The 26976-nt window shown below is 41.6% G+C and overlaps 1 protein-coding gene across 2 annotated transcripts in view; it reads right to left on the bottom strand.

The window, feature by feature from the left end:
• DGKI (diacylglycerol kinase iota) overlaps positions 1-26976 on the bottom strand; it is a 447808-nt gene that overhangs the window by 228307 nt on the left and 192525 nt on the right. For both annotated transcript variants that reach the window (XM_060155951.1, XM_060155952.1), the window contains exons 4-6: positions 24487-24561; positions 23063-23119; positions 15503-15568 (exon numbers count right to left, since the gene is read on the bottom strand). In XM_060155951.1, coding sequence (XP_060011934.1) covers positions 15503-15568; positions 23063-23119; positions 24487-24561 — 198 coding nt within the window. The remainder of the gene's footprint in view (positions 1-15502; positions 15569-23062; positions 23120-24486; positions 24562-26976) is intronic.

Here is a 26976-nt window from a genome sequence, read left to right as displayed (position 1 = left end):
AGTTTCTCCATCAATATCCCTTTCTCAACAGCTTAAGTAATAATAGAATCACTCAGGGAAGAGGAGTTCACAGAACAAGCATGAGTCTGCTCTCCTTACAAAGGCCTGCTTGGAACGTTGGTCCTTGGGTGGCATTCGGGAACTTGAGCTTCAGGAGGGGCTCCAAGGTTCCCAGAACAGTTAAGGGTGACTGACTGTGCCTGAACTGTTTGTACAAAGAGCCTGATGTACGCTGAACACCTGCTTTCCTTCTGGGAGTCTGGAGGTTGGGTATGTGCTAAGCAGGTTATGTGTTTATGTCACCTGCCCCCAATAAAACCTACTCACCGAGCTTCTGATGAAAGTAGGAGACAATATTTCACACGTGTTGTCACAACTCATGTTGGAAGAACTAAGCACACCCTCTGTAACCGTTAGAAGACTTTCGGAGCTTCCACTTGGTTTCCCCCAGACTCTACCCCACGGGCCTTTCCTTTGTTGACTTTGCTCCGTAGCCTTTTGTTATAATAAATCACAGCTGTGAGTAATATACAGCATCCCATGAGTCCTCCTAGTGAATACTGAAACTGGGGCGTCTTAAGGACACCAAACATACTCATCTCCCCACAAACAATGAGTCTTGCTATACCTCCTCTGTCAAGGAGAATATTATCCCCCCAGGAAAGGATGCACTTTTGTAAAACACACAGGGACTGAATTATTAGGACAGGTTGGTGTCCACAGGTTTACTGCTGTGGCAGCCAGCCACCTCCTGCACAGCCCCTGGCATCAGTTATCACTGCCTGACAGAAATAGCTTCCAGGGAGGACACCAAGTCCAGTGGACCACAGGGTTAGGTAGAGACGTCCCTTCAAAGATGAGGCACAAACTATTCAATGTGAAACGAAATGGCACTAAATAGGCAGGAATGATTTCATATCAGAGTCACTTGAAAAGTTCTTCCTCTTTGCTCAAGCCACTCTTGATGGACTGAGCAAAAAAAAAGATGAATAAAACTTCTCTTCAGAGCTATAGCTATAGAGCTCTTTCCGCTATGTACAGAAGCAAGCCAGCAGGGAAGAGCAAGCACGCTGAAGCTGGTGCAGGGCCTGAGCAGGGACTCCTGCAGACAACCCTGGCTGTGTGGTGGGATTCTCCCACCCCGGACCCCACGTCCAGCAGGCATCAAGCCCCGCTGAGTCGTCACGTCACATGTGGATGTCTGCTCCATCTGCTAACTTGTCTCTCCATCGATAGTCTGTTTCCCTGTGTCCTTCATTCTATCCTGGGCCATGACACCAGGGAAAATGCTGTTGTTGTTGTTGTTTTGAGTATCAGCCTCAATCTTAAATACTCAAATGACTACTTCTTACCCCGAGATTACAGAACTATTCATACTGACATTCAGCGCCGTCCATAATCTTCTCAGCCAATTTTTCTACATCAATCTCCCACTCTCAGCCATTATAAATTCCTGTCTATAGTGAGATGGGATTAATTATATTCTACAACATGCTTTATTCTTTTATGTTTCCATTTTTTGCCCATTTTACCATTTTTTGCTGTTTTTTTAAATTCCCAACCCACCATTTAGAGTGCCTACCACTATTTCATATACAGCATCTGAATTTTACTTCCACTACAAAATCTAAAAAGAAAATGTTCCAAGATCACCTCAATTCACTGTAACCTCTCCTCCTAACCCTACAGGCCTCACCACCTGTATCTCCCCTTGGCAACAATGAACAGCTGCTCTAAGTTGCTGGTTATTTTATGTGCACATGTGTTCCCTCGCCAATGGAATTCCAAGCTCTTTGTGAGAAGTCCTTATAATATTTCTTAATAGATCTCTACAGCTTAGCATAGTTCTTTGAACATCACAGACACGGCATGAATATTTTCTAATTGAACAAGAACGTCAGTGCTACCACACTGTAACCCAACTACAAACTTCATGCTATCCAGACTTTAAAAACCTAACCCAAACCACCTGAAAATATGCCCCCTCACTCTGCTCTCGTCCAACCGCTCTAAACACAGCAAACATGCTAGGCAAACCACTTAATCCTTTCCACTTTCTCCCTTCACCTGGGAATGGTAATAAAAATACAAACCTCTCCAACGCCTCTGAGTAGCTATAAGCATCAAATGAGGCAATGCATTCGAAAAGTTCTTTATAACACAGTACACATAAGTGAAGGAGTCCGTTTATTGCTGGAACCTCTTCCAACCCCTTGCTGACAAAGTCCTCTAGTGCGCCACGTGTGATTAGTTAGCAATACTCTATTCAGTGGTGCAGAGTGAGCGCATTAGCCCATCCCTCTATCGATTATCGGCCTTCTGACTTCAAGGAGAAATAGATACAGTTCAGCGTAGCCCTGACAGCCAGGCTGAAACTAGAAACAAACAACAAGGCCAGCCACAACTGGGGCACTGGGCGCTGTGCTTATGCAGAACTGTGATGGGTCCCTTGGAAATGAGCCTGGTCTAACCAGCTCTATGCTTTGTTTTGGATTCTCTAGTCTGGCAGTCACAGTGGCCATGGCTTCACGATTACTATCTAACATAAAGACATAAATAGATCCACACTGGAGCCTTCAGGCACCGAGTTCCTACAGACCACCTGCAATGGGGAGGTTTTGGCTGGGATCTCAGCACAGTGAAAAGAGCCAGATTCCTAATTACCCACTTTTAAATTCTGGCCCAAGTCTGATATTATGGTACTGACAGATGCCCTAACTGAATTTCAGCGGACTCTGGTTTCTAAGGGCTGTTTTGGCTCCGTTGCCTCTTGCTCTTGTGCAATCTAGGGCATATACCAAGTAGCACTCAGTTTTACAGCCTTGACTGAAACCAGGTAAAAGCGCTTTACTTGAAACAAACTCTTTTATTGCTTACGTATTTAACTGAGGTTTGGGTGAGGGAATTTCCTGACTGTAGCCTGACTCCCTGTTCGATTTGATCCAAGAGTTGATACTGCTCTTGCCTCCAAAACTTTAACCATCACCAACAAAATAAACCTCTCCCTATCCACTTGCATATTCAAAGCTCACAAAGTATTACGAAAGGCAAACCCAAGGGAATGATAAGACTAAATTAATATCTATCTTAACACAGAGAACTTCATTTTTGCTCAAATACTCCCTTTCATTTTTGAAAAATGTATATACTTTAACACATTGTATATTTAATATCTAAAATGTTCATCCCACATTTAATTCAATGCAAAGTTCATTATTTCTAGAAAAATTTAAAATAAAACTATTATAGCACTTTTGTAAACTTATCCAGTGGGATAAAAATACCACAGCAATTTGATACTCACAATGTAAAAGGAAATTCTTCCAATCGGACCCCATCTCAAACTGGCTGTGCCGTTCCCATGCAACGGCTTTTAACCAGCGGAAGCTGACAACCAGTGATGACGTTTCAGGGTTTGACCAGCTGAAGCTGCTGAGTAGCTAAGACCTTTGAGTGACCTAGGTGCAGAGCCACATCAATCAACCTAATTGAAAACTTTTTTCTAACCAATAGAAAACGACATTTGTTTGACCTTTGAGTGACCCACATGCAAACTCACACTGACCTAATTGAAAACTTTTTTCTGACTAATAAAAATTGGCACCTGTTTTAACCCATGATCTACAGACTTATGGACTAATTCTGTCCTATCCAGAGCTCAAACTTCAATCTTTAATTAGCAAAGTCACCATGAACCGATCTCTTTCCTTGTACCCGCTAATTGTTGACTTTTTCCCGTCAACAAACTATTCAGCCCAGTTTTCCACAGATAGGTGTACCCTTGCCTGGCAGTGCGAATCACTGGATATTAGGCTAATTTTATAATATTCCTTTTCCTTGGCTTTATCACAGTGTAAAAATTGTACCATTAATACTGCAGTTTATGCAAGATTAGCATTCATTTACTCATAGCAAATCGAATTTACCTGAACTTCCTAAAACTTCCTATACTGATTTTACTGGTTTTAAGCTAAAATTTTTATAAACACTCAAGATTTTCAAAATGTAAACACACACTGAATTAAAATTGAATTAAAATAAACAATATCTTTATAAATTGAATTATGGTGACCAATTTTTTATAACTTCTGACAGTGCTGCAAATTATGTGAATGTACAGTTACATTATTAGAATTATCATTGAAAAATCTAAATTCTTGTCCATTGGGTTTAACTATAATATGCTTTATGGCATTAATTAAGAGCTCTGAAAGTTTATCCATGCCCTTATTGTCCATAATATGCCCTCTGTCAAGGGTGATCACTGACTCACGCACATAGATTGACATTTTATTAGTCCTCAATAGAGCCTCTGCGTCCTTCCATTCTAATGTTGGTAATTACGATTTATTAACCCCAGCCAGTCAGTCTTATTATCCTCAGATAGTTTCTGCTTTTTCCATTAATTTATCTGACAGTCCCTGATACAAGCTATAGGTCATAAATTGAGTCTCCTGGGGAGAACGGTGCTGGGAAAAGCAAAATTCAGGGCACAGGATTCTCAGCATAAGTTAACACTGTTACCACAGACTTGTCAGACTGTATGAAGAGCCTAAGACGTGATGTCCAGAACACTGTCATCAGAGGCAGATGACTTCATGGAAGTCAATGGCTTAACCTTGCAATTAATGTATAATTGAAATTAAGCCCATAACAATAGCCACTGGTTTACATTTCAATTTAAGTGTTAACTATTTTAACTGTGATGTTTATATTTCATATTTTTATCACCCTTCTGATTCTAGGATAAAAATGCTGTATTCAGATACTTATATTCAATATGGCCAAAAGTGCATACAAAACTTTAACTGTTGGGTTTATATCTTTGTCCTAGAATACCAGGGAAGTTCCTTACATGAAAATATCTACCTAATGACATAACCAGCTACAATTATAATAATGGTCTTCCATGAAAATTAATGTCCATCCCTGACTGCCCCGTAATTGAAAACCTTCCCAATAAAAAGTATAATTTTAACGCTGATAGTATTCACCAAGAAGGTTGTTTTTTGGAAAATTTGTTTTTAACAAAAAACTATTTTTTTAAAGTTGATGTTACCACAGTTACCAGCTACAAATCATTACAGATATTCAGAGAAGCCATATAATCTATAATCTTGCTGACAGTATGACATTCCAGGAAATGACTGGCTGTACTCTCCACTTTTAACTGAGGAAAATGCGCTTTCACTGGTAAAACTAATTACACTTTCTTTTTGTTCAAACTTAGACTGTTTTGCTATAACAGCCCCCAGACAACTGAGAAAAAGACTTAGAAAATTTGCCGAAATGACTCTGATTGTGTTCCTCCTGGCTTCATGAATTTATGTCAAAGGAATATCACCAGATAATGCATGCCTTAGAGAAAGAAAAGATTCTGCTACCTAGCAACAGTTTTGACTTCACTTGGGATTTTAATAGTCAACTGATGGGTTTTCCAGCTGTCCCTAATATAGCAACTCTAGCAGGCCTACTTCTGTGAGATTTTAATTTCTGCTTCTTCTATCACAGCAATTCTGGCATCCCTACTCCACTTAACATGAACTGTTTTTTTGGTGTTTTTTTGTTTGTTTGTTCAAGTTTCAAATGACATCCTAGTGTTAGATCTGCTCTTCCTGGTAGTATCTCAGATGACCTAATAATCTTTTCACACTAATGCAGCCAGCCAGAAACGTGCAGAGGCCGCTCAGAGAGAAAAAGGACTGCATCTCAAAAGATCTAGCTGTGTGACCTAACCAATATGTACCAGCAGGAATGGGAAAGTGTGTATGGGACTGGGTCCTGAGAGTGCAGGACAAAGGGGGCAGGGCTTAAAGCTGGATAAAAGAGGGTTTCTCAATGTCAGAGCACTCATCTACAACAGAGAATTTAACACGTTATCAGGAACCCCAGAAGATGGTGCTAACACTACGACAAACACTAATACCAGAATGGCATTTGAAAACTTGAACAAAAAAACAGACCGTGTTAAGTGAAGTAGCAATGCCAGAATTGCTGTGATAGAAGAAGAAACAATCAAAATCTCACAGAAATGGGCAAGTTAGAGTTGCCGTGGCATGCCAGGGACAGCTGGAAAACCAATCAGTTGACTCTGTCCTGCAAGAGGGCCTAAAGGATATTCCACTTACCAAAACTATAAGAAATGTGCTGGTGAGAAGGGTGTCATCATCCTTGAGAAGCTCTCCTCTCTGTAGGTTAGGCCTGATGGTAGGAAATCCTACAGAATGAGCACTCTTGATACCAATAAATATTACAAAGTTCCAAAATAATAAGGAACATGTGGCAGCACTTAACCATTAAAGCAAGGTGGGTGCAATTACTGCAAGACTGAAGTTCCTGCCATGGGGGCTTGACCAAATGGTTAATACAGCACAACCTCCCAGAGGCAAGATAGACCATCAGATAAAAGACGTATTAATCGATAAAATAAAAAGAAATCAAGAATGGAGGATCAAGAAATATGAGGGCAAATGCTCCAATAAAGGGTCATGATATTTTGCCCCATTTCTGGACTAAAGGAAGTTTTCAAAGATAGAACCCAAAGGGCAAGTTCCCAGGAGAATCCTGCAACATCATAGCAAGAGTCTATGGCAACATTTCCCCAGATTCTATCTAAAAGGATCTACTTGGTCCATTTACTTGGGTAGTTGTACCGTGGGGAGAAAGAAATGTCCAAATATTTTAAAGACTGTTGGGCAAGAGTCCAGGTCAACATGTATACCCAAGCACTGGTGTATGAAGCAGGATCATGGTCCCCTACTAGAGTAGGAATGTATGAGGTCCAGTTTAAAAAAAGGAGTCCTGGATCAGGGATGGTTTATAGAGAGTCTACTGTCTCCACAAACCCAGCAGGGTTATTTCCCCTGGTCCCTAATTTTATAACTGAACATGCTGGGAGTTTGGCAGAACTCCAATATGGGTTTCTTGCCCTGTTGCATAAGTGCTGGCATAGTAAGAAAGCCCAAGTGAAACACTCAACCACCCTCCCAGTCATATCTAAATCAAAACCAATGTCACATTCTCAGAAGCAATAGGTATTAAATGATTAATTTTGTATGTTATGATAATGTTATTGTGTTTATTTTTAAAAATTATTATCTCTTTATGTGCCACCCTTAAAGACTAAAGGAGGCAGTGGTGGTGTTCCCCAAAATATCCTCATTTAATTCACCAGCTGGGCTCCTACAAAACCAGATATTATAGTGGAGAATAATGCTGGACTACCAAGATGCAACCCAGTATACTCTAATTGTAGCTACTGTGTCAAATTTGGGATCTTTTGGCCTTGAGTATATGACCTATGGTCGTTGATTTAGCAAATGAATTCTTTTCCTTCCCTCACTGAAAGGAGAATCAAAAACCATGTGCATTCACTTGTTAGGGTTAACAGTGTACTTTTACAGCCTTGTGCCAGGGCTTTTAACTCTTCTGAATCTTATCCAAATATAGTGCAAAGTAACCTGAACCATATGAACATTCTGAAGAATACCACTTGGTCCACCATATCAAAGGTATCATATTAAGGTGGATGAGCAAGAAGTGGCAAGTATATTGGAGGTTTTGGTGAGACAGAAGGTGGGGAGATAAGCCCTATGAAGAATCAGAGGTCTCACACATCAATGAAGCTTCTAGGGTTTAGTGGGCCAGGGCGTGCTAGAATATCCTGCCCAATCTAAAGGACAAATTATTGCATTTCACAATTTTAACCACTAAGAATGAAGCATGGTACTCTGTAGGTCTCTTTGAATTCTGAGGCAGTATATTCCACACTTAGGAATACTGCCTCAATCAGTTTATTGGATGATATTAAAAGCTGCCAGCTTAGAGTAGAGCACAGAACATGAAACAACTCTGCAGTGGGTCCAGTCTTCAGTGAAAGTAGGCCCTGTCACTTGCAGCAGGCCCCATGCTATTAGAGGCACTGGGTAGGAGAAAAGAGGCGCTATAGAGTTAATGACAAGCATCAATAGGAGAATTACAACATAGACTCTAGGATTCTGAAATGAGGTCATGCCATCTGTAGGAGAGATTTGTATATCTTTCAAAAACAGCACCTGGTATGTTATTATGTTATGGTGGAGGAATACCTGAATCACCAGGTAGTCATGAGCTGGGTTCTGTCAGATCCCTAAGTCATAAGGTTGTGTGGGCCCAGGTGCAAGTCACTGTTACATTTAAATGAGAACATACGGGATCTGGCACCAGCAGTACCAAAGAACACAAGTAAGACACATGAGTAGGTAGCTCAGACTCCCCATATTATCCACTGTTATAATACTAGGCCTCTCATTCAACTCACACCTATGGAAATATGGGGATCCCTTATGACCATCTGAAAGAGAAGGAAAAAGCTGTGATAGGTTCATGGATGGGTCAACTTGGCACATGAGTCCAAGCCAAAAGTAGACTACTACTTCACTAAAGCCTACTCAGGAGTTGTCCTGAGGGACAGAAGTGAGAAGAAATCCTCCCAAGGGACATAACTTCAGGAAGAGCAGCTGGTCCCCCACTTTCTGTGAAAAGATAAGTAGCCTGATATAAGAATATATAATGACTTACAGATAGTGTTGAATGACTTGGCTAGTTGATCAGGGGCCTGGAAGGAAAGAGTAGATCAGGAGAAGAGGCACATGGATGAACATAAAGTGAAGATCACTGTACTGCACATTAATGCCCACCAGAAAGCATTCACGGTATAAGAAATAAAAACTTAGATATAACAACTCAGACTCCACACGTTGTCATGAGCTATCCATAGCACTATGGGCTCAGAAGTGGAGTAGCCGTGATGGCAGTGATGAATGCTACGGCTGGGTCCAGCAGCATGGGCTTCCACTACCACCACTGCTACTATCACTGCTGACTGTCTAGCCTGCCAGCCAAAGATACCAAAGCTGAACACTTAATATGGCACCAACCCTGAAAGGGAACCACCAGATGCTTGGTGGCAAATTGACTACACTAAACTCCTTCCACTCTGGAAGTGGGAGCAAGTCACCTTGACCAGAATCAACACATATTGTAGGTACGGGTTTACCTTTTCCTTCTGCAGGGCCTCAGTCAGCGCTACTAAGCAAGGGCTTACAGGGTGTTTGACCCACCAACACAGGATCTTATACAACACTTTCAGACCAAAGAATACATTTTTGTATTCTTGAAATGGAGGTTCAGGAGTGGGCATATGGCCATGAGATACATAAGTCCTACCACATCCCACACCACCAAGAAGCTACAGGCCTGACAGAGAGATGGAAAGGTCTTTTGAAGATGTGACATGGGCTTCAGCTTTGAGATGGTATCCTATGAGCACCATCCTCTAGTCTCAGTATATGGACCAAACTCATGATCATTTAATGGGGCTGTGTTTCCATGGTAAAATACATGGGGGCAGAGACCAAGGAGTGAGAGGAGGAGGAGCCCTGCCTACTATCACTCCCACTGGCCCACTTGGGGAATTTGTGCTTCCTTTCTCCACAACTTTGGGCTCTGAGAGTCTGAATACCAGATGGGGAATATCTCCACCATGGATAACAGGAGGACCTTAAACCTTAAACTACCACTGCACCAAGTTACTTTAGCATCTTTGTGTCAAGAGACTAGCAGGCACAGGAAGGCGTCACCATCTTGATCCTGATCATTAGGTGGGGGAGAGTTATTTGACAATGGAAGCAGTAAGAAAATATCTGGCACCCAGATTATCCACTGGGGCATCCTTTCTAATTCTTTGAAAACTTTTGATGGTCAATAGACAAGTGCAACAGCCAAGACCAGGGGATGAGACTGCATAGGGTAAGGGTCTTGGTCACTCCACCAAGTAGGTCACTGCTAGAGACTGAATGCTTGTGTCCCCTCAAAATTCGTATGTTGAAACCTAATCCCCAACGTGCTGGTATGTGGAGGTGGGGTCTTTAGAGGGTGATTAGGTCATGAGAGTGGAGCCCTCACGATGGGATTAGTGTCCTTATAAAATAGACTTTTATAGCTCCCTTGTCCCTTTTACCATGTGAGAACTCAGCGAGAAGGTGGTCATCTATGAAAAAGAAGTAAGCTCTCACCAGAAACCGAATCTGCCAGCATCTCAACTTTGGACTCCTAGCCTCCAGACTGAGAAATAAGATTCTGTTGTTTTTAGGCTACCCAATCGAGGGTATTCTGTTACAACAGCCCAAACAGGTGATCACCTGGACAAGAAGAGTTAACTGAGCGTGAGGTGACTACAGAAAGAGTGGTTGAGGAAGGAGATGATGAACATCAGTTGCAGACTTAAGACCGGCTGCCAGAGACAGGGCTGTAGTGTATCCCACTAACCTTCCTCTTAAATGTTTCCCCAGGAAGTCAGCCCAACCAGAATCCCGGAGGAACTTTTCCGAACATGTATTTTATGAAGCAAGTGGCTCTGAGAAGCACAAGGGACGGACTGTAGTAGATGCTGATGTTCCACCCAGAAAACTCTGCTGCGGGCCTGAGGCACTCAGCTCATTCTCCCAGCTGATAGGAGTGCTGGAGGCTGATGGCTTTCCAGGGAGTCACCTTTCCATCCTTAAGCATTGCCCTAAGCCTAAAAGAGTCACCTTGGCCAAGGACAGCCCACATCCAATGACTGGTCAAGGCAGGGCAACTCTGAGGGGCTTTTCCAGATCCTTATGGGATTGGCTGAGGCCTTTGTTGGAGCTGCACTGCAGTTCAACTCCTCCTTCTGCACAATCCTCGTGCCTTCTCTTGCGAAGTCTTTTCTGAAGAAAGAGCATTAGGGACCAGAGTGACTAGAGCATCACATTAGCTGTAACTACTAGGACACCGGCCATGTCAAAGACTAGGGAAGCAGTGGCAGTAGCGAAACATCTCTACAGGTGAGAACTGAGTGACTTAGCCACCTGGAGACCACAGCAAGGAACACTCTGCTTCCGAGCCCTCAGCCTCTATCTGCCCTTTTTACAAACCACTTTGAAGTATGAATGACATACAACAAAGCTGTACATATTTAATGTGTACAACTTGATGAGTTTGGAAACAAGTATACACCTGTGAAACCATCATCACAATCTATGCCGTAAACATATCCATCACCTTCAAAAGTTTCCTCCTGCCCTCCTTGGTTACTATTATCTTTTGTGATAAGAACACTTAACATAATATCTACCCTCTTAGAAAAATTTCAAGTATTCAATATAGTATTGTTAACTACAAGCACTATGCTGTAGATCTCAAAGACTCATCCATCTTGCATAATTGAAACTTTGTACCCTTTGTACCTCTCCATTTCCCCTTCCCCAGGTGAATCGGGAAGACATTATGCTCAGTAAAATAAGCCAGACACAGGAAGACAAATACTACATCATGTATGATACCACTTATATGAGGAATCTAAGAGTCACATGCATAGAAGCAGGGAATAGAATGGTAGTTGCACTTATCTCCTTCCTTGATACTCAGCCAAGGACAGAAAGAAAAGCCAGGCTTCCAGCAGCTATGTGGGCACAGGCTCCAGGGAGAGGCTAGATTTCTCTGGACTTGTTGTATTACCTACTTTACATTCTCAACAATCCTCCTGAGGCTAATGGCATCTGGACAAACATACAGACAGGAGAATAACCAAACCTGCCTAACTAGTGAATGGATTCTCACCCTTGAACTTCCTTTCCTTGTTCCTAACTCTGCAGGGCCTCTTGAGAGCTGACCTCCAGGGCTCACACATTTTTAAACCAGTAAAGAATGGTGCTTCTTTACTGAAGGAAACATCCCCCAAAGCTCCAGGTCAGTACTTTCCATTATTTTTAGACTCTCTAATCCCTTTCACTATTCATCCATATCTCAACCACACCCCCATGGAATGTCTTAAATCATTTGTGTCATTTTTGCAATACAAAAATGCCATTAAGGATACTTCCTTTAGGTGTGTATATTTCAATTATTACACAAGTTCATTTTAAATTCATTTTTAACAATATTCATTACAATAAAGAGTAGTTCTGACATTTTCCCCTTTAATTAGTGCTACCTAAAATTTAATTTACTTTAATTATATATGAAAGTAAATATAATTTATAGATGAATAATTCATAGTTATGTGACATGTTTGGTTAGGACACTGGAAGACATCACAAAAGTAGACCAAAGTTAAACTATGTATTCTTGTGTTAAAAACTGCTTTCATGATTTGATGTTTGAAATTTAAAATTTTTAAGTTTTAAAAAATTAGCTCATTTTATAACTTTTACATATGTTTCCAAATGAAGAAATAAAAGATAAAATTTCAAGTTGTAATTGACAAGCATATTTCCACAACTGCCATACTGCTGGGTTTGGATGGTTCCTTTAAAAATAAAAGGTCAAATTAGCTATAATCATGACTATCTTTTTTCTTTGCATATTGATTTTTTTTAAGTACTACTAGGGATAACTCAGTGTTGAATAAATCTTGATTGAATGAATGCAATGTGTAGATGTGGTGAAGATCAGTAAAGAGGTATGTTTGCAGAATAAGTATGTAGCTTGCTTTTAACCATTGGCCAAGTATAGATTTACACTAAATATGGGCTGGATCAATCCCATTGTCCCTCTGGATCCACTCTCCATCTTTCTCTACCCTGTGTCCTGTTGTAAAAAGTTAACTTTTATGGATTGCCTCAACAATGTCCCTTGTGCTCTGGTTTCTATTGGGTTTGGCCACTGGAGACTGAAGGTGAGTGAAGTTGGGATATTTATTCCTCCAGCTGGTAGATCACCTCAGGCTGGCTAAGTCTCACGACTTAGTCTCATGACCCTTTTAGACTTGGCTTGACCACAGATCCCTGCTGTTACTAGCCTCGAGTTTTTCACTATCCCTTGTAGTTTCTTTTCTGCTCACATATTTTAAATATTCTCTTTATTAAACACTTATCAAATTACATAATTTGAGTGTGACAGCTCTCTTCTGCCTGGACCTTAACTCTTTCATAATGTAGGACTATGAACGAAAACAATGTAAAACTACATGATGGTCATAAACATGGCAGCCTGATAGTCAGTGAATGTTAAAGCAACTGAGCAATTGAGTCACGAGCCATCTCATCTGATATTCATTATATGACACACACACTCAGCCAAACGCATATTCAAGGCTTGAGAGAAAATCAGTCTCTAATTAGTCTCAAATATTTACTGTTGATTCTAAAAAGTAGAAAATGAAACCACAAATACTCTTAACCACAAACACTCACTAATAACCCCAAAAGTTTTCAAACCACTGGTTTAAACATTTTTTTTTTGCTAAGTAAAGTATTTTTTACCCCATCCCAATGGATAAATTATGGAATAATGTGTATAGAAGTCTGTGTGTGTGCGTGTGCGTGTGTGTGTGTGTGTGTGTGTGTGGAATGGTTTAGAAATCTCTGGATATGTAAGAATGTACAACCAACTGTACTGATGAAAACTATGCATAGCACCAAAGTCTGAAATGAATCTTCAATCCCTTAATCTGCAAATGGAAAGAGAGTCACTCACTGGTCTTCCTCTAATCCAGGGGAGAAGCCAGGCTCCAAAGAAGGGTTATTTATTATCCAGCAAGGAGACACAGGTTTAAGACCATCATATGCCACAATTGCTTGAGTCTCTGAGAATCCATAAGCAGCTGGATTATAAACACAGGACACAAATATAACAATTCAACATTATGGGAACTTTACGTGAAGAGCTGGGCTCACAGATTTCCCTGCGGAGAGCCGTGATGAACAGCGAGCTGTGAGTGCTCTGAGATGCCTGCCTGGGGACACTGGGCAGGAAGAGAGACGTGGTCACAGCAACTCAGAGCGCAGGGCATCCAGTTCTTCCCCTTCGGTTGACCACGCCAACAGAAGACAAGCCAGAAAAGGGAGTGAAATACGACGCTAGGGAATACTTGTCACAAGATATATAATGCTTATTGATTTTCTTTTAATAAAATTCCTCCAAATCTATTATGGCTTGAAAGTTGCTGAGGTGGTGCCAGCTACTAGGCTGTCCAGTGAAGATATTTTCTCCAAAGTGAAGAACCTGTTCATCCAGATCCTTCCTACTGTCCACATCTCTGACCTCAAAATTGGCCACGCCCACCTGTTTCCTCTCTCTTACGCATACACATGCACACATTCTTATGGGAAAGTTGTAAACAGTCTACAATCCACTAAGTAAGAGAAAATCCATAAGCCCTAGGGCAACAGCAGACAGGGAAGGAGTAGACGGAGCCAGCGAAGGAAGGTCATGTGAGGGTAGAGGGCTGACCTCCTTTTTCCCAGCCGTGTAAAATGGCTGGTAAGCAACTTTCAACTCCTCCTCTCTCCCTCCCTCCTCCTCTTCTTTTTACCTCCTCCCCCTTTTAACCTATTTTGCCTGTCCTCTTTCCAGGCTAGAGAGGAACCAGCTGAGAGTCACTGTGTTGAACTGGAGGAGATAATACCAGTTATAATGGAGGCCCATACCCTTGAGACTAAAGTGTGCCACCTTCCAAAGAAGAGCTTGGTAACCAATGGCTACAGCATATTTCCCTTTCAGGCACTGGGAAAACAGCAACACTAATCAAACTTTTTCCATGTCTCGCTCGCCCTCAACACTACTCAGGCAGCCAAAACTTCCTTGCCTCCCTCTATTGTCAAAAATGCCATACTGGTCAGCTCACCCCAGTGCTTGACCCCAAAGAGTCATATGAATAAATAAACAAATTAGAAATGAATTGATGAGGAATATACTCTCCCAAATTATCTTGCTCTCTACCAAATCAAAACTTTGTTTTATTGAGACCAGCTTACGTCTATGTAAATTTTTTTTAAAAAATCTTTGTAGTAGGATTCACCACCAGTTTAACTTTCTCTGAGGATCCTTTCATTCCTAAAGTAGATCTTTGTACATTGAAAAAGCCATAATCCAACTCTGTTAGGGTCAATAACATGGAATCTACAGAGCATGAAGCTGTCAGATCCCCACCTCACTCTTCCAAGTGGCCCTGCACCCTGAGGGGCCTGTAGCCAGTCATACTTAGAGAGTAGACATAAGTCACCACATACGAGAAGGGCATCTCTTTCCAGGAATTGGATAATATCCCAAGAGAGCAACACATTTCTTGCTTCCATGTTGTCCTTCTACCCAGTTCTGCTCAACCATAACATATCAACACGAGTAGTATCGCTCATCAACCTACTGGTTTTCTGTTGGTGTTCAAAAAAGTATGATGGGCCAGCAGTCCTCAGGAGGGAGTTTTAACAAAATAGGAAGTATCCTTTTTTTAAACTATCCACAATGAAATTCACTGTAAAAGTCCATCCATCTCTCTTAAAACGTGCTAATTCCTTGTATGGAGACCACTGCTTCTTGAGTGAGTTCTAGAACAAATAAAACACCTCTTAAGGGAAGGGGACCTAGAGAAGGGAGGCCTTTGGGAAAGGAAGGGACGTCCTGAGCCCTGGGTCCGGGTGACTGGACTCATCTACCTTGGGTGCTTGCCAAGGCCTGAGGAGACTCCTGCGATGACCGTGGGGTGCGGGCCCCTTACCTTACCACACTGCTTACATTTTCCCTCCTGCCGACGCCTGTGTACCCAGTGATGACGCACAAAATTCTGTGGGAAAACAAAAGTAAATAAACATGTTTCAATTCCCAAACTCCAACGTTAGGTTTTTTTTTTTTAATGTTTTAAGAATAAAGATTTCCACGAACAACCATCTAAGCCCATCTAAGCACAAAAACAAATATGTGTATGTGTGATTTGTTTAACAATAAACATGAACCCACTTGGGAAAATGAAGCCAAGTCTCCATCCTCAGTGACCTTTCGTATCTGTAGAAACCATTAATCATGCCCTCCCTCTGCGGCTTCCTGGTAACGAATGGCCGTAATGAATTCCCGTTACTCTGTTTTCCGTCTAGTAAAACATTGTGCAGATTTGTGACCTTGAGCTGGGGTGGGGGGGGCGGGGGAGGGTGGGAAACTGAGGCAGGTAAAAGAAATATCCTTAAAGAAATGAGAAGGTGAAGGAGAGAAGGACAAAGACCTCCAATTTTTTAAACCAATATGTATTTAATGCTTTATACATGCCAGGCAGGCACTGTACTAAACATTTGAGTCAGAGAACTTAAAGAAATTAAATTCTCAGAAAGAAACAGATCTCCTGATTTGGGACTTACATGGTGACAGTTTTTCACTAGCGAAAGTGAAGGAAGAGAAAAGCTGAAGGAAACTGATGACAGAGACAAGAGATGTGGGCATATCGCGAAATTCTGCAATGAGGTTGTATTTAAACTGTCCTTGGATAACCTGAATGAGATCAGCTTCCAAGGTCTATTCTTGGCTTGAGCTGTAGGAAACATGGAAGGTCCTTTTCCTCCCTAATAGAAGCACCCGTCACCCCAGCTGTTGGGATACTTTACAAGAGAGAAGGTGGTCTTCAGGCCTAATGGTACAGGTAAACCCTAATAACTTCCATACAACTCATCTCTCTTAGGCCAATACACCTGAAATATTTGCTAATGTCTTTCTCCTGCCCTTTTCTGAGAAAACATACTTTACCTGAAATTAACATGCGTATTGTCAGGCCACAATCCATACTTTCCCTTTAAAATAGGCCCTTTATTTTTTTAATTTTTAAAAAATTTTTTTTGCGGTACGCGGGCCTCTCACTGTTGTGGCCTCTCCTGTTGCGGAGCACAGGCTCCGGACGTGCAGGCTCAGCGGCCATGGCTCACGGGCCCTTTACCATATACTCAGTTTTTCAACAAATACTTACCAAATGCCTACTATCCAGGCATTGTTCTAAGTACAGAGGGACACAGGAAACAGATCAGTGTCGAGAAAAAAAGATGTTATATCAAGGCATGAAATTCAGAGTGACAAAGATACCTCTAACAAGCGTTAGCATCATCAATTCCAAAGTGCCACCTCTATTTCTCTTCGCAACGTCAAACCAATTTAAATTAAAACTAAACAAAGATCCTGGAGGAATAATGGTCTTTTAACTATAATAAGATATAAAAAAGCATAACGGTCCCGCTAATTAGTCTAGTTTTTATCTTGCTTTTCGCACTGTGGCAGTTTAATGAAACAAGGACACAATTCTTACATTGTTCTCAGAAAGAAGCTAATAATAATAGTTAACATTTCTTGACTACTAACACTGTCAGGCACTTTTTAAAATGCCTTACATGTAATAATAATTTAATTTTCATGAGAATTTTCATGAGTATAGGTGCTGTTTAGTTGAAAAGAACTAGTAAAACCCCAAGTTGGTAAAATATTGAAGTATTTCTATATTGGTTGATAAATTGCAGTTTAGTGACCCTACCATCCCCCTGGCTCCTCCCTGGATGCCATACACCGCCCCCCCGCCCCCCAACACTGGAGCCCACTCCTACCTCCTCATTATTAAGCAACTAGAGTGTGAATTTCGGGCATAACAGGTCTCCAAGATTCTGGAGCTCTCTTCTGAAAAGGAATCATGTTACTGGGGCGATGCCATTGGGTTCTCCCACAAACTCAGAAGACTGGGCTGTGCCCCACTGATGGTAGTTGTTTGTCCAAGCTTAAATATCAATATAAACAATTTTGGGGGCCTATGGCTGCAAGTCCAGAAACCTGCTCAGTTATCAGCGTCCATACCTTCAGGTCAGTGAAAAAACTCTACTGGGGATGATGATATTGGACCCTCCATCTCTCTAGTTCACAGATGAAGTGGACCACTCCAGCTTTGCACCCACTCAAGTGAGAAGCACTTTTAGCCCACTGCCTGTTTAAGAATAAGGGCTGGGGAGGCCTGGGGTCAACTGCTAGTTGTACTCTATCACAGTTAACATCATTGTAGGGCATGTTATCAGAGGGCTTGACTTGAATTATCATTATCGTCCTCATTTTACAGATGACAAAACTAAGTTATAGAGTGGCGACTTCAAATGTCGGGGACAGAGCAAGGATTCAGACCCAGCCAGGCTGGCAGCACTGTGTTGCAGCACCTCTCCTCTGCTCTGAAAGATCAGGTTCAAGCTCCTTCAATAAATGATTTCAATGACAGTCAGTAGTGGAAATATTGAATACATAAAAATGTCAGGCAGGATTATGAGAGATAGAAAAATTTACTATAATTGCTGTTAGTTTAGCAGAAGCTGAGGGAGAATGAACAGTATCATTGATGTTAAGAGAAATTCTCTGCTTACTGAGATTATAAATCACCTAATGACTCTCAATTTAAGAATTTACGGAGGGAAACATTGGAAGAATTTGATCAATTACCTATGAGAAATCACGGCTGACTCATGGAATTATTTAGCTAGTGACAGCTCTAATCAAAAGACTAAACCAGCAGTTTCCACAAATCAACAATTATTTAGAAATTATAAGACTGACAATGAATCATTTCTGCTGCAACACACATCGTTTGGTAAGCAGGTTTATAATACCATGTAGTTTAGTTTATTTAAGGAATAAAAGAGAACATTTTAAAATTTTTATTTAAATATTTGACTCTGCAAGTTGTTAACTATTTTTAATACCATCCTTCCTAGGAAATAGGTAGGAAATTAAGGCCCAGATAAAATAACTCAAACAAAAGCACTACTATAGAGTAATTGTCTCTAATCTATGGCCCTGATTTGAGATGTCAAGTATCCATCTATTCAGAGGTCTTCTTAGGCCTGATATAAATTTCTTCTATTGCTGCTTAAACATAGCTGGAACAAAGTAAAAGCCAAAAAATGTGTGCTGAATTGAATGAAATTCTCAACCGAATTTCTTTGACAATTAAATTGTGTAGTTACCATTTTGAAGGATCATCCATTGTCTTTATCAATTAGGGGGAAAAGAACCATTTCTGTAGAATCATCCTTCTTTCCCAAGCACTTAAATTTTTCACACTATTTCCTTTGACTATTATTTATATCTCCTAAATTATTGAAATGAAATTAGACTCGGGATCTTCACATTGCAAATATGAGTGTTGATTCACTGCTGTTAAGCTAGCAAAGCAAGGCTGCTGACACCATAACGTCTTTTTATTGTTCATCAATAATCTGAATTATTCATATAGCATCTTCAAATACTGGGTAAGGAAAGGGCTATTACTTATGGGTGTTAAAATCTCGGTGATCCATTATTTCAGGGTTTATGGTCAGTATTGTTAGCAGAAATGCATAACACAATTGTTCAATTATTTTCAGAAACAGCCAGTTTAATTCATAGTATTATTCACAGAGCTTTTGAAAGGATCTTAGCAATTACAGCCCAATCCATGCAGCTTATCTCTAAGAAAACTGAGGTCCAGCCAGAAAGGTTCAACTTAGAGGAGTCCAAACAATATTCATTAAAACATTTCCATGTATCAGGCACCCCACAAAGCCTAGGGGACAGTGATTAATAGCCCTGTTCCAGAGCCCAGTCCTAGAGACACCATCTAGGGGAAAAGAAGCAGAGGTGTCCTTTGAACCCAGGTCAAACTAATTCTAAAGTGATTGCTTCTTTCATTTCCATTAAGTAAACTACCTAAGGACTCTTAATTAAGAATCTCCATGGGTCATAATCTGTCATAAGTATCATCTCCAAACTGTCCTCTTAGACCAAGAGTTCTTAGACACTTGGGGAAAAATTAGCCCCTTTATAAATTCAATCAGTCAAAAGATATTCATTGATCACATCCTCTGCATCCTGCCTGGTACAATGAGGTTGGGACAAATTTCACGAGTGATCCCCCAAAGCTTATGCTATAGGAGGATGGCAACAAACAAGCAAATGAGTAATAAATAATTATGACATACAAAGTGCTCTGAAGGGCAGAACAAGGTGCTTTGATAAAGAACAATGTGCAACCTACTAACCTACTTAGAGGTGGTCATCAAGGAAGACCTCTGAGGGGCTGTATTTGAACTGAGGTCTAACTATAAGCAAGAGCTAGCCATGCAAAGAGATTTCCAGTACAGCAATGAAACACACAAATATCAGAAGGTGAGGAATATCTGGATGCATGACTCAAGAACTGAAAGAAAATCCATGTGGTAGCTGGATGGGTTGGAAGAGGTAGGCTGGGTCCAGCCTTTGCAGGACTTTGGACTTTTCATGCAAAGCCAAGGGTATGGTTTTCCTCTAAACGATATGGAAACCACTGAAGAGTTTTAAGTTGGAAAATGATATAATCCAACATTCATTTTTAAAGATGAGTCTCTTAAATCATGGTGGATTGAAGGGGGAAACTAAAGAATCCTGGAGAACCTATTGTAGTGGTCAAAAGTGAGAGATCCTAGGGCTTCCCTGGTGGCGCAGTGGTTGAGAGTCTGCCTGCTGATGCAGGGGACACAGGTTCATGCCCCGGTCTGGGAAGATCCCACATGCCGCAGAGCGGCTGGGCCCGTAAGCCATGGCCACTGAGCCTGCGCGTCCGGAGCCTGTGCTCCGCAGTGGGAGAGGCCACAACAGTGAGAGGCCCGCGTACCGCAAAAAAAAAAAAAAAAAAAAAAGTGAGAGATCCTGGTGTCTTAGTCTAAGGTGCTGACAACAGAAATGGAGATAAATGGATCATTTGAAATATAGTTTATGAATAAAATTGATAGGGTTGGCAAATGAACTAGCTGTGGGGAGTACCTGAGAAAAGTAATCATTATGACCCCCCTTCCTCACCCATTTTCTCGATCAAGGAGCTGGGCCAATAGTCATCTTATTTTCTGAGGTACAAAAGAATTGAAAAAACTTGTTTTTATGGTGATGGAAATAAAAAGTTTAGTTTGTAATGTATTATATTTGAGATGACTGTGATACATTCAGCGGGCATATCAAATGGAACTCCAAGTGTGGGCTGGAAATGGAAAGCTAGCTGTTGTCAGCCCAGACATGATATGTAAAGCCAAGGGATTGGATGAGCTCTCCCAACAACAGTAGGCAGAACATGGTCCAGTACTAAGCCCAACGAATACCAGGGAGTGAGCAATGAAAGGACTACCCAGTGAAATAAGAGGAACATTAGGAAAGATGTCATGACAGGAGAGCATTTCAAGGAGGATGAAATACTGAGTAGTTTGAACACATCTGCAAGACCGAATAAGAACAGAAAAATTTCTAATGGATTTGGCATTCAGGCGATACTGGCAACATTAAAAAAGCAATTTCAGTGAACAGGTAGAGTAAAAACCAGATCGGAACAGGTTAAAATGCCTAGGAGGGGACACGCTGAAAACAATTAACGTAGTTAACACTTTCTGGAAGTTAGCACTGAACACAGCGCTGAGAATCAGAGCCGCAGTTAAGACACAGCTGGTGGTGAAGGACTATTTTTGTTTGTTTGGTTTTTAAGATGGGAGCTGTCAGAGCATGTTTATGATGATGGAGATAATCTAGAAGGAAGGTGGGGAGGTGAAAATGTAGGAATGGAAGAAATAGCAAGTCCTTGATACGAAGACAAGGGAAGGTGCTGAAAACACTTATAAAGGGTCTGGCTTCATGGAAGAGAAATAATAACAGCTGCTGAAAACACACCCAAAAAATCCTTGCATTAGAAAATTGCACATACAATTACAATTATCTATCCAGAGAGAAAAAGGGAGATTAAAGGACAGGGAACCAAAGGTAGACATAAGGATTCCCTGGTTAGAAATTCATACAGTCCATCTTAAAACCTCAAAGTGGTTGCTTCTACGGTCCTAAATAAAATTTCTCCTTCATCTGAGCTGTCACTGAGTTATCTCCTGACCATTGCTACAGTGCACTTGGGTGACATGGAGGGTAAAACAACCCTATCATTTTTCTTAGATTTCCTAACCCTACATATGACCCATAACTTTCCTCTTGCTGACATAATAGACAAGCACAGTGGGAGAGGACAGTGGACAGGGACAACTCTTGATATTTTCATCTCTCTCCAAACCTCCACCGCCAGCCTATTCTCTCTCCATGTTTTCTCCCAATCTCCTTGTATTAGTCAGTAACAACGAGATCATTCTTCTTCACAGTGTCTTTTTTCATTAACTGTCATTAACACCTCTGTACTCAGACGTCTTCTATTCCTATTCCACTCATTCATCTATTCTCGTAGCTTTAATTACTATCTCAATATGCTGACAATTCCCCAATGTCTAACCTCTAGCGCCCAATCTTCCTCATAAGCTCCAAGCTCATCTACCCACTCAGCTTTCTGTTGGGCATCCCCAGCTGGGGCCTCAGGACACCTCAAACTTGAGAGTTCTACAACTGAACTCATTACTTCCCTACCCCATCCTCAGAGCAACTCATTTGCCAACATCTAATTGCTTTCTCAGAGAAGAACCCTTGTTTATTCCGAGCTCCCCTGCCTTTGTGTCCAAAATCCAATCAATTACTATCTCCTGTCAATTCTGTTTCCTTCAAATTCATATTCTCCAATTTTCTCCATCTCAGTATTACTCTTAGTTCAGATCACCGTTATCTCTTGCCCAGATCAGGAGAACAGCTCTTCAATTTTTTTCTCCATGCTTCCAATATTGCTTGAATTATATGGCATTCCCTCCACACTGTAGCCAGAATAATATATTCTGCTTATAACAGTTCCATGCCCCCTCTAATTACTATGATGATGAGACATTCCACTTGCAGCCTTGCTAACAAGGGCCTTCCTGGTCTAGCTCTGCTTATCTCTCAGGTCTCACGCCTTCCTCATACATCCTCTCACCTTTGTGCCTGTGTGCTTGTGTTCTGTCTCAAAGGCTGCCACTCACCTCCTAGCTAACCCCCCGCCCTTCACTTAGATCATCCCTTTGGGTCTCAGTTTAGTTGCCACCTCTTCCAGGAATTAAAATGGACCAAAAGTCAATAAAATGCTATTTCTTATCTTTTCAATTCCACCACCTCCTCCTCCCGCTACTTTCTAGTTCCATTCAATAAGACCTTAGCTCCCCAATACATTCTGTGAGAAGAAGAAAGGGCCGTAGACACACACTGAAGAGACTTGGGGATTTTATTGATTGTGTGTGTTGATGTATCGAAAAGAAACTGATGTGGAATAGAGGGAGATGGACTTCATTTTTTTTAAATCCCTACTGAATATCTATGAATCCAATGAATCAATGGGAAATAAAAGGCGGTATTTGAACTAGAGCTCTGATATACTTACTTCTCTCGGTGATCTTGAGCCCCCTTCTCGAAATGTTGGTTTACATCGGAAATTAATCTGTCATTTAAAAAGAAAAGTGTATTATATTAGAGATAAGCACCTGACTAGAATGAGTTACCTGAAAAAACCAACAGTGACAGATATTGAGACTACAGAAAAAAAAAAAAAACCTCAAAGAATAAGGAACATAGTCTTACACTATTCTTAGTCTTTTGAAATCATCACCTTAGATAATCCCAAGCGATCCTGTTATCTCCAGTCCATGACTCTTCAGTCTCACTGATGAAATCAAAGTTATCTTTAGACAGTAATGCTCTTACGCCATAAATTTGAGAAACTGAGATAATAAAGAGGCAGAAGAAAAATATATGGCAGCTGAAATCATCCAGCTGTGTTTTAGATTTTAAAAGTAGGAAAATATAAACTTGAGACATTTTTAATATGATGAAGATGAGTCACAAAAATACACAAAATTATTCTTCAAGCATTCAGCACTCCCTTACTTTTAGATGCGGAGGTCTCCCTATACATTTACATCTTCTTTAGCTACTTGATAAGGTGAAAGGAGCGTAGAAATGAAGTAGGAAATGAGTACATGGAGTTGGGACAGCAAAAAAAAAAATTATTGTAAAATATTACTAGTCATTCCCACAAAATATCACTTGGCAACAGTTGATAATGTGTCCGTAAAACTAAATGAATATCCCCGGGGACTAAAATATTTCAATACATGTACACATGGCAGCTCAAGATAGATGATGCACAGAGAATCCCACGTGGAAAAGGGGCAGGAGGCATGGAAGGAAGAGGACAGCAGAGAGCTCACTACTGGAGCCTTTCCCTTGCCCCGATGACAGATAAATGGACTCTGCAGAATCCACCTCCTCTGGAGGAAAGACACCACCGGAATGTCACTTCCAGCCCCTCCCACGCATTAATGCTGTGTAAGCGGGAACGCTGCTCAAAGCAAGGAACTCAGCTTCTGGCCGGGCTCTCTCCATGGCAGCCAATTTAGAAAGAAGTAAACTTACAAAGGTCAGACATGTCTAAACAATGATTTTAAAGAGCTATGGAATTTTTTTTCTTTAATACGAAACATCTTGTGGAAAATCCCATGGGTGAATAACAACGTTTGTTATTGTTGAAGAAAATGAGTACACGTGAGGCTTTTCTCTCTAACCTTATTATTCCTTTTCCTGAGAATCAACATAAAATGATATCAAATAATACCTCAGCAAACAATACAGTGAATGAAACTTAAGCATTGTCCTTCCATCCTTTCATTATTAATCTGGTAATGTTGGACTTCCAGGTTTTTAAAAGAGCATTGTTTTCAAAAAGTTGAAAATGGAAACTGACACCTGGTCTTTGAAGTCCAAACACTGGCAGGGTAGCAAAAATTGCAGCAGGTGGCGCTGTCTCACCTTTTCTAGCTGTTCGATGCAGGCGGTGTGGACGACGATCTTACAGACCGCACACTTCCTCCTGAGAGCTGATTTCTACAACAGACAATCCAAAAGACAAGAAGAAATGTTAACGGTCTGTTCTGAAGAGCTCCCTGGTAGTAAAGAGAGTATACATAAATGAGGCAAACGTAAACCAATTTAAAACTTCGTCATAAACATTCAATAATCGGACAAACTTCCGCAACAGTACTCTGACCTACCAAGTAACTTCATATCCATGACTGAGGGTGGCCTAAGATTTTCTCTTTAAAACAGAATTATACTAGCTGCTGTATGCTGAGTATATACTATGAACCAAGCTCTTTATTCTGTTATTTTCTTAGTTCCATAACCTAACATTGTAGGCATTATTAACCTATTTTTTTTTCACGTTTACTCTAATAGTTAAGGGGTAGGGTCTAGGTTCAAAACAAGCATGGTTTCCCTACAGCCAAACAGTTTACATTTCAAGGGGCCATCCCCTTGGACTTTTATTCCCAGCACAAATCTATACAAGGCTACTTGGTTTCTGCCCAAATCTTCTGGAAAGTAAGAAGACGAATTTAACTTTTACGAGTCACCATCCTTATCACCACCATCATCATCATCATCATAGCAGCAGCAGCCCAGTAACAGCAAAAGCAGCTAAGATGAATTTAGCACTTTCTATGTGCCAGGTATTCTTGTAAGCACCTCACAGAGAGTACCTCATTTCATCCTCACCACCCTAAGAAACAGATACTATTCTTACTACCATTTTACAGATGAGAAAACAGGCCCAGCAAGGGATGTGCCCGAGGTCATATAATTAGAGCACAGCAGGGCCAATTAGTCTGATAGCAGGCTCGTGCTTAAAAGCATGCACAGTTTGGCCTCCCTGTCAGTACCAGTTAAAATTCACAATAAAAATATTCTCTGAGGTTTATCTTTTTTCTAACAATAAAAAACAAGCAGCAGGGAGAGAGAGAAAGGGGTGGAAATCTCCATTCCATACTGAGGGAGCCATGTAACATCTGACTCACAAATGCTCAGGTCTCTCTATGGAGAACAGGTTAAAAGGCAGATCTGCAGGAATAATTTGGGGGGTTGAGCACTGAAAGAAACTTATTATAACAAAGCCAGTCTGTGACCCAGCCCATCAAAGCATCCGAGTGTGAAAGGCCCAAAGTCCCTGTCCTTAAGAAAGACACAAGACTCAGCTTCCCCTACTGAGATAGGATTTTTAAGCCAAAAAGGGAGGTGTGGCTGCTACCAAGGAGCCTGGAAGGACTGCAAACCAGCACCTTGGAAGGCGCAGAATCAGGAAAGAAACTGTAGCCTCCCGCCTCCTTGGTGGTTCTACCCATTCAACACGGAGTCTCCACAGTGCCACCAGCCACCAGCCAAGCATCCAGAACGCTGCAGTCAGTACCGCAGCAACGACACGCGTCGTCTTGATACCCACTGACTAAGGTTTAGGTACCCTGCTTGCAAACGCTTTCGTCACTCGTGGCGTTCCTCTGCCTGAGGAAAGAACATGGTCGGTAACCTTACGTAAGCTTGGCAATCGATTGATTTTGCCAAAAAGGAGGATAAGGGAAACCCAAGCACCTAGCTACACTATTGAAAAGTGTCCTGGCTCTACTACTAAAAAGAAAGCGGCGGGAGGTGGGGAGGAAGGGGAAGGGGTGGGAGATGGGGAGGGAGAACAAGAAGAGTGACAAGGGCTTCCCTGGTGGCGCAGTGGTTGAGAGTCCGCCTGCCGATGCAGGGGACATGGGTTCGTGCCCCGGTGCGGGAGGATCCCACATGCCACGGAGCGGCTGGGCCCGTGAGCCATGGCCGCTGAGCCTGCGCGTCCGGAGCCTGTGCTCCGCAACGGGAGAGGCCACAACAGTGAGAGGCCCGCGTACCGCAAAAAGAAGAGTAACAAGTACTAGTAGCAGCACCAGCAATGGCAGCATCGCTCAAGGCAACAATAATAAAATTCTAGGTTTGCAAATATTTTCGTGAGCTAAGTGCCCGTAAGGAGCAAACTATTGTTGCTCTCCTGTTTGTTCCGGATCTCCTGGCGGGGATCACTGCTTTAGCACCACCCGCAGCAAATGCACGGGGCTCCTGAGTGAGTCCTGTTGCTCAAGAGTTATAGTGACACTCAGGAGTTGATTTCATTCTAACCATTATCCACTAAACCCCTAGCAGATTTCACTGCACGCAAGCAAAGCAACACTCATGGTAGCAACCACTGATGGGCTTATTTAAGGCCACCTGAAAAACCTCCTTCCTTACCAGTAACTCCTGCCCTGGTGTAGCCTTGTGCCTGACGTGTGCTCTGCACTGGGGCCTGCAGAGCTCCAAGGGCTCCTTGAGGCTCCTACGGAGTCACTGGGGATGGTGGGAAGGGACAAAAGTGCACTCGCCGAAGCCAGAATACCCCTTCCTTGCCTTGTTCTCCATCTGGATTCCAAGTCGGAATCTCCTTGGAATAGG

Source organism: Lagenorhynchus albirostris, chromosome 8, assembly GCF_949774975.1.
Source record: "Lagenorhynchus albirostris chromosome 8, mLagAlb1.1, whole genome shotgun sequence".
NCBI lineage: Eukaryota > Metazoa > Chordata > Mammalia > Artiodactyla > Delphinidae > Lagenorhynchus > Lagenorhynchus albirostris.
Note: the sequence above shows the minus strand (reverse complement) of the source record. Positions and strands in the feature narration are given on the sequence as shown.